The sequence below is a fragment of the Podarcis bocagei genome (genome assembly GCF_964188305.1).
Source record: "Podarcis bocagei genome assembly, chromosome: 1".
Classification (NCBI taxonomy): Eukaryota; Metazoa; Chordata; class Lepidosauria; order Squamata; family Lacertidae; genus Podarcis; species Podarcis bocagei.
Genome location: NC_138125.1, coordinates 103,306,428 through 103,319,525, shown reverse-complemented (window position 1 = coordinate 103,319,525; position 13,098 = coordinate 103,306,428). Strand labels below are relative to the sequence as shown.

The 13,098-nt window shown below is 38.9% G+C and overlaps 1 protein-coding gene across 1 annotated transcript in view; it reads right to left on the bottom strand.

The window, feature by feature from the left end:
- The window catches only part of ARHGAP15 (Rho GTPase activating protein 15), a 379,241-nt gene that overhangs the window by 117,216 nt on the left and 248,927 nt on the right, over positions 1-13,098 (bottom strand). The window contains exon 11 of the mRNA XM_081168151.1: positions 9,004-9,081. Coding sequence (XP_081024277.1) covers positions 9,004-9,081 — 78 coding nt within the window. The remainder of the gene's footprint in view (positions 1-9,003; positions 9,082-13,098) is intronic.

Genomic DNA, 13,098 nt, shown 5'->3' with positions numbered 1-13,098 from the left:
ACTATTTCTGGGTTAGCGGAGTCTGTAACCTGAAGCGTATGTAATCTGAAGCGTATGTAACCTGAGGTACCACTGTAATTTGCTTTTTCATGGCATCTCCTCCTTCACCCATGCAGTGCTAGCAATCTAGCCCAGGGACATACTAAATGCCTAAATCATTATGAATCACCTACCCTTCCATATTCCTTAACAACATTTTATATAATGATCTAGTCCAGTGAAGTTTTGACACTTTCTTAAAAGGAAACTGAAGAAGACGGGAAAGTGTGTGTGTTTGTGTGTGTGTGTGTGTGTGTGTGTGTGTGTGTGTGTGTATGTGTGTATGTGTACCCAATCACCATAATCAATGATTTCATAAAATTTCTTTTAAAATATGCATGAAGTAGCCTGGGTGCTTAACCAGGGAAATTTGCTCAACGTCTCATGATACAGACAACTCATTGGCTATACTAATCTTCATATCGGTTCCCAAAGGATATTGGCGGCTGGCTGGGGAAGAGAGAAGGAAAAACAAATGTAAACTATCAGAGGATTTCCCTAGCCCTTTAAAATATATTATTTTCTGTCAATCTTGCTATGTGCTAAAAGCGCTGCAAACTCCATCACGCCCTTGGCCCATTAAGACTGTACCAAGCTGCTTCTCTGGAAGTTGGGAGCCTTTGCAGTGAAGCTTCTTTGCCTCTGCCCACAGAGAGCCTTTGTTAACTGACAAGAGGACTGAAGTGACTGGCTGCCTTTGAAATGGATATGTTGGGTCAGTGAAAACTGCTGGGTGCTTTTCAGTGGGTCTGTATCCCTTCTTCTTCTTTTTCTTCTTTTAAAAATACAGTTTTGAAAAGTCGCTGCTGCTTCTCCTTCTCCTTTTCTCTCTTTTAAAAAAACAAATCCTGGTTTTAACACCCAACCCATTTTCACTGACCCGATGAGTCAGTTTCAAAGGTAACTTCAGTCCTTAGTTAGAGTTAAAAAGGTAGCAGTGCTGATTCAAGCTCTTCTCCTTTAGACTGATAATGGTAGCTGCCAATCAGATTCAACTCTGGCAGGTTTTCAGAAAAACCTGAGTAGGTTTCATATTGGATTTTTCAAAATCCTGAAAAAAAGTAACATGGGCACTTGCTTGTTAAACATTTTCACTGATCTTGTCTTTTCCTTTCTACGGCTTGCTGATACAAGAAATAAGAATGAGGTAAAGCATCATTTATCTCATTGGCCTGGGGGATATGCAAAAACAGCCAGCTAATCAGATCTTAGGATAAATGAGACTACTATTTACCACAGTGTTATACCACAAGGGGATGACATAATGTGTGCCAATACATATGGGGTAGCTTCAGACAGTACAACATGGATGAATCCTCTTCATATTTATATGCAAGCGAAGGCCCCAGTGCAATCAGTGGTCCTTAAATGTTCATAATTGGGCACAGGATCACAGCTCTTTGCGACTACTAATAGTGACTAATAATGCCACTAGTGCATTACCTTTAGAAAGGGGATGCAACACTTATAAATCCAACGCTGAAGGTATGCTAGAATCCATAAAATTTCCAATTACAGAGCTAGAATTTATTGTGCACATATGGAAAATAATACTTGTAAAAGAGAGAGGGGTTTGTGCCTGGTGCTGTCAATACTGTGAAGGATGGGGTGATTATAAAGCAAATTAACAATACTTTTAAATGTGCATTCACTTATCTTTCCAATTAAATCCTTGTTAAACAACTGCACAGACAGTAATGGTACTTCTGCAAAGCATGGATCAAGACAGTTTTATTGTAATTTTTACTTTGTAACAATTAATCAAGTAGTCATTTTCTTTATTATTAAATTATTTAGTTAATAAATATTCTCAACTGGCCAACATATTTGTAGTTCACATGTAATTTTTTAATGTTGGAACTTGTGTTTGAATGTTGAATTAGATGTAGGACTCACTCAAGAGCCGTTTTATTTTATCACTTATTATTGTGGCAAATAAAATCAACTCCTATTAATGCCAGATGACTGTTTACTTTATAAAAATCTGCCATACTTTAAGGCTGTGTTACAGTCTCCCAATTCTAATAACAATATTTTTCTTTTTCAGGTAGCAGAGACTTTGCGTGTGATGCAGGTACGAAATATTAATTTTCCCTCAAAAGGTGCATATAGATACTAAAAACGCAGTAATTGACCTATGGGTGGTGTGTTGTATTTTACAGTTAACATGCAAATAAGGACATTCAAAGGTCAAGCTACTCTGCAAATGCCAAACATTTTGTAAACAAAGAGCTTGATATGAGACAATTAAGATCTACCTCATTTTATGCATGAATTGACACTTATTGAACAATGCAGTAAACAGTGATATTGATATTTCTATGGTTTGTGATAACTATACACATTAGGACAAATTTCAGGTGCTCCAACTGGGTATGACAAATCCATAATACTTTATATTTCCCCACCCCCTGTAAATTTAGTGCAGTTGAATAATAATATAATAATAAACCAGTTGAATATAATAATAAATTATTGGTTTATTATTATTATTATTATTATTATTATTATTATTATTATTATTATTATTATTATTATTTCTACCCAGCCCATCTGGCTGGGTTTCCCCAGCCACTCTGGGCAGATTCCAACAGAAGGTTAAAAATACATTAAAACACCAGTCGTTAAAAACTTCCCTAAACAGGGCTGCCTTCAGATGTCATACAGTTGTTTATGTCCTTGACATCTGATGGGAGGCTGTTCCACAGGGCAGACGCCACTACCGGTAAGGCCCTCTGCCTGGTTCCCTGTAACCTCACTTCTCCATATCTAGTGAGTGTGTGTGCTGTATTTGTGGTAAATGTGTACATGTGTTGAGTATATGTGTTGTCTGCATGTGTAGCTTGTGTGCACGTACTTACACACTGAGAATCCCACCAATGGCATGTGCCCTTGGAGGGACAGAGGATGGTCAATATGGCCCCTGGGTTGAAAATGTTTAGGCACCCCTAAGTAGTATGTGAAGCAATCTTTCCAAAGTTCCCTAGAAATTCGTATGTATGTTGTTCCAGAATTAATAGGTCTAGGAATTATTTAGAATCTGGAGTAAGTGGATACATTTGCCGCACATCCATTAGAAATCTGTAAAGTTAACTTGGGCTCTGGATTGGAAACCTAAACTGAAGTACGAGGAGATGATGTCATCATAATGACGGCTTACAGAAAGTTCACAACAAATCATTACAATGGCGGAAATCAGTGAAATAGGGGTGCCCAGCTTGTGGCTTTCAGGATGTTGCCAGACTCCAACTCTCCTCAACTTACAAGGATATCACTGTTCACTTACAGAAATTGCAGCTCCCCTCCAAACTCTTCCAGTTTCCCATGTATAATAGTGGATAGCCAAAAGGTTCCCTGATAATAATGTTGCCAGTAGTATGGAATCTTTACTCTAATGTACTTAAATCCCACTGTTGAGGAAACAGTGACATCACACTAGCATTAATGTTCATTTTGTTTTGCAATATCTTTCAAAGAGAGAGGTAAAAAACAAAAGCGTATTACTGTCTCCAAGAGCCCTCATGACTTTGTGTTACATGAATCAATGTAACAGACAAAGTTTTGAGCTGGGAACTGTGTACCATATTGAAAGATGTTATAATACAGGCCTCTTATGATCAAGATCTTTTCAGCTTTTAATAGGAAAAATAAATCATTGATAAAAGATAATCTTGTCACCTGAAAGAGGAAGTGCAATACCAATGACCTTCTGTACAAACACACAAACACACACACACACACTCACTCTCTCACACACAGGGATAAAATGTATACAGTACGGCAGTGCTTCTGTTGTCGTTGCTGACAAAAGCCTTAAGAACTGGTAATAAAAGATCGAGTAAAAAAGTGTGGGGAAGTGATGCAATGTGCTTTTTTATATATATAAAAAATAATACCACAAGACACTTTCTAAAATGTTTAACAATAAAGATGAACAATTGTAAGATTTTTGTCCTTTTTCTCCTCCCCTCATCATTCCCCGGTTGCCTTTTATTCATTTTCTGATCATACTGATTATGTTCACAACATAAAGATAGGGGATACTGATAATGCTTAGGTCTGAGGCTCATTCTCTCTTTCTCTTAAAAAAAAACCCACAAAAAAAACCTTACAGTACGCTTGACATTCTCAAGCTTTCCTGCAATGTTTTGTGGTTCAAGATTCCAGTTGCAATGAAATAAAGACGGTCTAAATTTATGTCTGTTTTGCACTTCACAGAGCAGGGGTTTCAATGAAAGAATCATACGTGGCCAAATGGCAGTGTAGAAATGAACAATCAAGTACTTTGCTCATGCAAGGATTGATAGTCTGTTCAATTTGGGGCATTTTAAATGGATTTTTTCATGCAGGGTTGGCTAATGCTTATTGCTGAATAATATTAACAGAAGCAACAAAATTATGCCAGAAAAAAAGTTATATACAAAATAAATATAAAAATATTTTAAAAATCAGAAGTTTCCCTTCTTAAGTATAATGGGGGGGGGGGGAATCGCCAGATCAAATAAAATTATTTTAAAAATGAAAAAGCAGTATTAATAATAATAATACGTGCATCTCATCATTGTCAGTAGCCACCATGAACCCACCTTTGCAGAGGCTCTTAGTTTTGCACAAGAGGTAATAAGCCATGTGCTCTACTTTTGATGTCATGTGCACATCAAGCTTCTGAGCTACAGCTACAACAGAAAAACCTACCAACATTAGCAGGTTCTTCATGCCTTTTCCATAGGCCTAGCTCAGAACCAGAAGTTTGGCAAAACTAAGCTAGCATTGCTAGTGTATGAAACATAATACAGTAATACGGGGCTGTAGCTTCTGCATGTTGTTTGACGATTCTTTTGATAATTTATCAGAACAGATATAAATTTGAGGCATTAATAGATTTTTGGCAAGAAAATGAAGGTAAAAAATAAGAGGTTTAGCACTATGTAGCACTACGTGGGGTGTATGCTTGCAGAACGATCTCCGCTTGTGCAATGAGACTCTCACCCATGCACCGGCTAAACCTAGGTGTCCCCCCAATTCTGCCAGAGAAGATTTAGGTGCGGAGGTGGGAAAGGGGTTATTATATTTCTGTCAACGCACCTTGTCCAAAACCTGGGATTGGAATGTGTAGGGCAAGGCTTTCCCTTTAGTTACAAGCTTTTTTTGACCATCAAAACTGAGCTCTCTTTATTCCATCTCTCCACCCCTGGTGTTTGTTGTGTCACCCCTTCAACTGGAATTTTCCCACTCTCTTTTTAAAATACTTTATTTGTGCATTTTCCAAAATTTAATACATACATCTTTCAATTCGCTTCATTCGTCTCATTTCTCCAGACTTCCCTATCTACCCCTCCATGGTTTTCTACACCTTGGTCCCAGTTATGCTGCATATCCATCTATACCACCCATTTTGATTCTATACCATGTCCGAAGTGTTATTTACTGCTGCTCACATAGCTATCCCTACTTGGAAATTTATCTGGTTTTTGTACCTCTTTAAATATTCTCCAAAGTATTCCCACTCTTCCCTCACCTATTTCTCATCATGATTCCTCATCTTAGCTGCGATGATGGCTAAGATGGCATTCTCTTTTTATGGTAGGTTTCGAAACATTTGTTTACCTTTTGCTCACATTTTTCTGCAGCACTTCATGGTGTCCAAATCACGGAGGTGCCACAAGGCACTTGGGACGGTGGGCCCCCAATTTGACTTGAGTTGCCTCAAGTACAGATTTGGCTTTGCCTTCGACAAGCTGAGAAACCCGCTGCAGTAATCTGTTTTTCCGGAAGACTTCCTCAAATCTACTGCATATAGGTACAACCGGATGTATTTATCTCTGTTTATTTCTTATTTGTTCGTACGGCTAACTACTCAAACTGTAAAGTTAGTGTCTTTTTTTTCTAAAATCATTTGCTTGTCGCATTTGTAAGCCTCAGTACTGTGGTACCTTGGGTTAAGAACTTAATTTGTTCCAGAGGTCCGTTCTTAACCTGAAACTGTTCTTAACTTGAAGCACCACTTTAGCTAATGGGGCCTCCTGCTGCTGCTGCGCCGCTGCTGCATGATTTCTGTTCTCATCCTGAAGCAAAGTTCTTAACCCAAGGTAATATTTCTGGGTTAGCAGAGTCTGTAACCTGAAGCGTATGTAACCTGAAGCATATGTAACCCGAGGTACCACTGTATATAAATAAAGCATATAGAGTTATTGATTCACATTCTCTGCATAGATTAGGAAACAAGAGACTTGGTTTATTGGGGATTGTCTCCTCTGACAGCTGTTCTTTTTGAACAACTCTAGCGGGTCCTCACCTTGGAAAGATCACAAGTGCCACCTCTCATTTTCTCATGTCGCAGCAAATTTTTGACCTGCTGCATCACACTCTTGTTCATGGCTATCTGCCAGGGACACCAACGTACGTCCTACGCAATAACACCAACACAGGTCCAAAAGGCCGTATTTGCAAGCCACCCTGAAAATTAGTTAGTTGTACACCATATTGTCGGACTTGCATGAGGAAAGAAGGTGATGGCAAGTGTACATCAATGGATGACTGATCAAGCAGCTTGGTCTCTTCCACAGTTCTTTAAAGCAGAAATGAGAGCAGAGAATGAACATCTGAGACAGTACTTCTGGGAACAGGAAGAAGTGCAGTCTGTCTAGAGCTTGCATGGTGAAATAAGAGCTTTGACTTTTTATTTTTAAGTTGAATGACTTTACTGACTTGGTGGCTTGGGATGGATTTGGCAATTCAGTTTCATACAGAGATGTAGGACTTAGTTCATCCCTGGTGTAATTCAATCAAACTCAAAGTGATGAAATCCTTTGCATACATTTGATGACAAGTTCACAGAAATGTTTTGAGGAGACTTCAATGGAGTTACATTGGGGAAGAATTTGATCCTTTCTGGGATTTCCCCCCGCTAATTTTAAATGTCTTATGGTTGTATTCATAATCTGAGGCTATTCTTTAGAAATAAATGTGCCATATGTATATCAATCTCAAAATTAGGACAAGTCACAGAGCAAGAAAGAACACAGAACACCTAACTAAAATACCAGAAAGAAAATAGCAACAATCAATAATAATATAAGATTCTTCTACAATATTTTGCATATAAAAGTAAATGTTAAGTTAAAAACAAAAACAGTTTCAGGAATATAAAATGTTATATGTGATTACAAATGCCTAGAAGAACAAATGTCCCAGTAGTCAACACTCCTCATTTACTAAGGCCATCAGAAGCCTTGGAAAAAAGGAACTGTTTACCTGGCACCAAAAAGATGTCAGCATAGTTGCCAGGTGGACCTCACTGCAGAGATTATGCCACAGATGGGAAGTCACAACTGAAAAGGCCCTCTCTCTTGTCATCACCCTACAAGCCTTCCTCAGAGGGGGTTCCTGGATAAGAGCCTCAGAAGATCTAAGTCTGGACGGATTCATATTGGGAGAGGAGTTCCAGAAGATATTGGGGTCCTGAACTATTACAGCTTTATAGCTCAATATGCTCTCTTTTTAAAGGTGAAATGACCATGGACATTTTTCAGAACCTCAGTATTAACACATTTCTAATACGTACACACATTTTATATAACAATCTGGAATATATGACAATCTGGAAGGAATACAACACATCAACAGCATTAAAACTTTTGGGTGGGTTTGTTCATTTGTCTTGCTCCATGCCAATACGCCTTTTCCCAGTGGTGCTGGGGTCCATAGAATGCAGCAAAGTACTGGGCAAGGGTTTGCCCAGTATCTTGTCTGTGTGATGGGCTCATGGGAAAGAGCTGTCCCATGAGCCCTTGCAAGGGGGTGGGGAAAACCAGTATAAGTCTGCTTCCCCTGGAGCTCAGGGCCATTCCGCCTGGAGAGCTTCCTACCCACCCTCGGGTTAGAACCTTCCCTGAGCAGTTTTGTGTCCGTGGTTGACACAGCCAGGATATTTTTTTCTCTCAACCTGATTGGCACTTGGTTGGGTTTTCTCCACCGTTCCCTCAGTGAAATTATGGCCTTCCTTTGTTAGACGGAATAAGGTTGTTTTTTGAGGGCGGAAATGGCATTGGGCAGGGTCAACATAGTATGGGGAGCCCACATAAGGGGCCTGAGGGGAAGACTGATCATGGCACCCCCAAGCTTGGTGTTGGGGTACCTGCCTAGCAGGTATCTGCACCCTGGTTGCCCAGTAAGAGTTTGTTTGTTTGGCTTGCCACCAGGCAAGGTTCAACAATGGATGACCCCAACAGAACGGATTTGGGGCAGTCCAAACACGGCAGACCCATTCCATCGACATGGAGTTTGTGGAATGCTGAAGTGATCTTGGCCACAGCGCCATGCCAACCCTTGCCTGCTGCTGTCAATAAGGATTTAGCCTGATTTTATCCCATCACCATTGTACAGTCTGTTTATTTGCTGCTCTCATGAGTCAAATAATGCACCTTTCTGGGTAATCTAATGTTGGCTTTTGTACCTATTGCATAATTTTAGACTTATTTTTGTAGTATTGCAGAGAATCATTAAATTGTTAATGCGAATCAATGCACATTTTTTACTATTACTCTTTCCCTTCCTGTGGCATCATTCCCAAGTGTCTTTGTTTTTCTTCTATTTCATTTTCTTATTCCATATCTCTTTAGACTTGTAGGCCTTCTCTTTTTTATGTCTAATATTTTAGCATAATTTTTTAGCATAAATTTAGTGTCGCATTTTAATTCCTCACTCCTTTTGTTGTCTCTCTTTCCCCCCACCCCCAATTCTTTTACTGGCTTATTTTCTTTTACAGCATGACTGTTGCTCTTCCCCTTCTCTCTTCCAATCTATATTTTGGTTGTTTGCAGTATCTCTGTACACTTCTCTTCTGCAAAATGCCACTCTTCATTTTTTGCCACTAATGTACCACGGCTTCTAAAATCCATTGTATTGTCATTTCAGACAGATAAGTACTAAACAAAACATTACCAGGGTGAAAGAATCACTTACCATGATTGACAACAAATCGCAACTTCTGTATCATTGCCAGATTGCCGCTGACTCTGTATATTCCATCAACATCCAGACCTGAAAAAGGAAAACATATTTCATATTGGCTTGTGCGAGTATTATACTTAAGATGTCTGTCAAGAAAATATAAATGTCCTAAACTATAGAGAAAATTTTACTTCAGTGAACTATTTGATAAACATTCTGTTGATGAAACAGAGCCACACAAAGTTCTTGTTCTGTTTTATTTGCCTTTCAAGGTGAAAAGTCCCCCCCCCCGGTCTAAATCAGTATTTGCCTGAAGGTGAGTGGATTACTGATATACACATAGCTCCCATTCCGTTTCTATGAAAACTTCCACATTCAAATAAACAGAAGAGAAGCTCCTTGTATTAGGGTTGCCATATTTCAAACATTGGAAATCCGGACAGAAAAGCTGTTGAGCTTTATGGACAAAATAACTTTTTTAAAAAGCCGGTTTGGGAGCTATTTACATGTAAAAACGGCTGCCATACATCCAGAATACAGCAGTTGGAAACAGTGTCCAGGCAGGAATCACTGAAATGTCCAGGAAAATCCCATAATCCCATGTTGGAAGTCTAGCTTTTGGCAGATTTCCATAAAAATAGCTCAAAAAAAATTGGGGGGGGGGGTTTTGCAAAAAAAGCACTCAACAACTTTGGGCAAAATGAGAAAACCCCCCAATCATGTGTGGAATTTCATCTCCACTGAATGATGGAGTTAGAGAAGCTCTTTGTACAGATTCCAGCACAGTTGCAGCTCTGCGCTGGGATTTTGCTGTACAACTTATGGCAAACTTTAAGGGCTTTACAGAAACAATACTCCTGTATCTCTTAGGTACATTAAGAAATCAGGAGCAGGCAAATGATCATGTGATCCTTCCCTACAATCTCTTCCCAGAGGAAACTTCCTCAGTTGAACTATGATCAGTCAGGGGATACACCAGTAAGCACTGACTTTAACTATGTTGAATGCTAACCAGGTTCTAAATCAAAACTCATCAGCCAACTTTTCACTTGGTTCCAGTCCTAGTTAAACAGGGAACTTCTTTAACTTTAACCTCGGTAAAGCTCAGCGCTGTGCCAATGCATTCTTTAATTTCACTTAAATTATAAAGTGGCAATTTGCTTTGGGGAGGGAAGAGATTTCATTTACAGTACATACATGGCCCAAAACTAAACTCCTCAGATTATTGACTGCAGAGTGGTCTAACTAATTTGACTGGATCTACTCTAGACAATGTGGTTAAATGAATGCATCTGGAGACATTCAGTATGGCTAAGGGTTAATGAAAGTCTAAAATTAGCAGCTCTCCATAAAACCTTTGGTACTGTTAATAAATTGAATATGAGAAACTATACTAATCTGAAGGATAGTGTATCTTGAAGAGCAATCTTGAAGACATGAGTGAAAGTACAGCCAATTAGCGTTTTATTTGGACACTCCACAATATGGCAGACTGAGGAAAATGTTGAGAGTACTATACACCAATTACAGTACACACATGCCATAGACTTTCTTCTTTAAATACTTTGAAAGTCATGCCAAACCAAACCAATATAAATTGGTGGATTTGGACATCCTTTTTATGACCACATTATCCCAGCTGGATTAGAAACTACTTATTTTGGAAATACATTTAGGCCAAGTGTGTGTGTGTGTGTGTGTGTGTGTGTGTGTGTGTGTGTATTAAAAAAAAAGAAATATGTTCTGCCTTTAACATTATTCTGTTCTGAGCTTCTGAACAGTTTTCAAAGAAAACAACTTCAACTTCTAAGAGCACCTTTATCAAGAACAAAAACATCCTCATTCTACTGTCAGTATTTCTTCATGGTAGGTTTCAAATGCTTGTCGGGGTAGTGGGGAGAGCGGGAGAGAGATAGATAAAACAAATGTATTTTCAAAGGTTTTTAACATTTTATTTGGGGATAGCATTAACTTTTAGTGGCAAAGAACATTCTGGAATAACGCATAGTCACTGCAATAAAATCCGACTCCTACTTTAGTATATGCTGACCGTCTTATGTTTCAAAATGGTGTTTATCATTGAGACAGATCATTGGCTTCCCCCAAGAGAATATCAATATTTCTCCCTCCCTGTTCTGTTTTAAGGAGCTTAGAATAGGATGGACACAAAACCAGGAATCGTAATACAAACGGTGTTCAGAAACTCAGTCAAGGAAAATGCAGCTGTTGTAGCTCATTCCCACCATAAATCTTATAAGCTTTCCGGCTTATATCAAGGATAGGAATTAATTTTCTTTTCTTTTCTCTCTCTCTCTCTCTCTCTCTCTCTCTCTCTCTCTCTCTGTGTGTGTGTGTGTGTGTGTGTAAAGCAATTTCTTTTAAAAATGTAGTTGGGTTTGGGTCACAGTTTTCACACCTTATACATTTAGTTAAACATTTCCACTTTAATCGAGACGCTTCTGCTGAAACACTTCTACATGCCTCATGTGGAACCCATGACTGCTGCAGTGGATTATGGTTTATATTGCAGGAAGTGTAATATAAATTAACAAGCGTTATGATGAAGGAAGAACATAACATTCTACTAAGCCCATTGGGCCTCCTCCCGCTGTGCACATGACATCACATGTGTACGATGGTGCGCACACACACCCCGTTGGGCAGAACCCACTGTGTATGCCAGCAGGGAACACATTGGTGAAGCAACGCCCCATAGGATTCAACCTTCCTGCTCTCTGCAGTGCAGTTGAGAAGAGGGGGGGGGGGAGCAGATGAAGCACCTCCTTCCCATACCTCCTCCTGACCACATAGGGTTTTAAAAGCTCTAATTAAACAGTAGTCTCACCCCATGATTGATTCAGGACTGGATCTGGGTCAGGTGTTCCCCAGGTCTGGTCAGGGCCCTGGATCAAGTGGGGGGACTCAGCAGTTTTTAGTTTCTGAAAATTCCTGAGCATTGCTGTGCACTTTCAGCTAGTAAGAATATAGAGTTGTTACAGACCCTATTCCTTTTAAATAAGGCTGTCCATAATCTTGTAGCTTGAATGGCTATATTTTGATCCTCAGTGTACAGATAAGTCACATAATTTTCTTTGATCCTCTCCACACTGCTTGATGTCTGAATGTTTGCTTAGCTATCAGTGAACAAGGAATAAGGACGACCATCCAGAAAGTAGAATTTAAACAGTACACTGCTCATCAGCATGCAGACTTACACTTAAAATATACAAATCAACTTTGCCTAGGTCTTAATTTAACTTCTGCTATGTACCACTGCTTCCGCAAAGCGAGTTTTCAGTTGAATCAAAAAGAACATTAGCAATAGTGGTGTCAGCAAGACTTCTATTGAAGGTTTATTGTGACAAACTACAAAACATACACTTTGAAGCTTTTTTAAAAAATGTTAGATTATGCCATGAAAGTGCCATCATTCTTGAGGCGTTTTCACTATAAATGAGCAGTTGCCCCTGATAAAGATATGTGCTATGTTTTATAGTTAGGGGAGTTTGTTTCTTGGGTTTTTATTTCTCTTCTCTAACCCCCGCTCCCCAATTTTTGTAGCCAAACAAAATGACCTCATTGTTTCCCACTCTATTTTCTTTTAAACATTAGCTGGGATGATTGAGATTCAGGAATGTGGGAAAATGGATTCCCAAGCCATGTCTATCCCTTCTAATTCTGAGCTGTAATTTTTGGCTTGGCTTGAATCACAGTCATCACATTTCAGTATGAATCTCACTGTAAAGTGATCTTTCTCAAACATTTCTTTCACTCATCTTGGGATCAGAAACAAAGCAATCCTACTCTTTCAACAAAACCTTTAGAATTTTCTTTTCTTTTCTTTTTTAGCAAAAGGAGACAAAAAAAGCAACCAGAATTTCCTTTAAGATATGTAGAGGTGTGTGCATGTTTTAAAAAAGGAAACATCCACAGTTTGATTACAAATCTTGTCATCTATATGTCAGATGTTACAGCGAATTTGATCTGTTTTGTCTGAGGTCCACACAGCAGAAAAATTGGATGATTCAAATGAACACACTGCTGAAGACAAGTTCTATGGTGTAACCAAAAAGATAAGATTCTTTAAAAAAAATCTACTGTTATTAA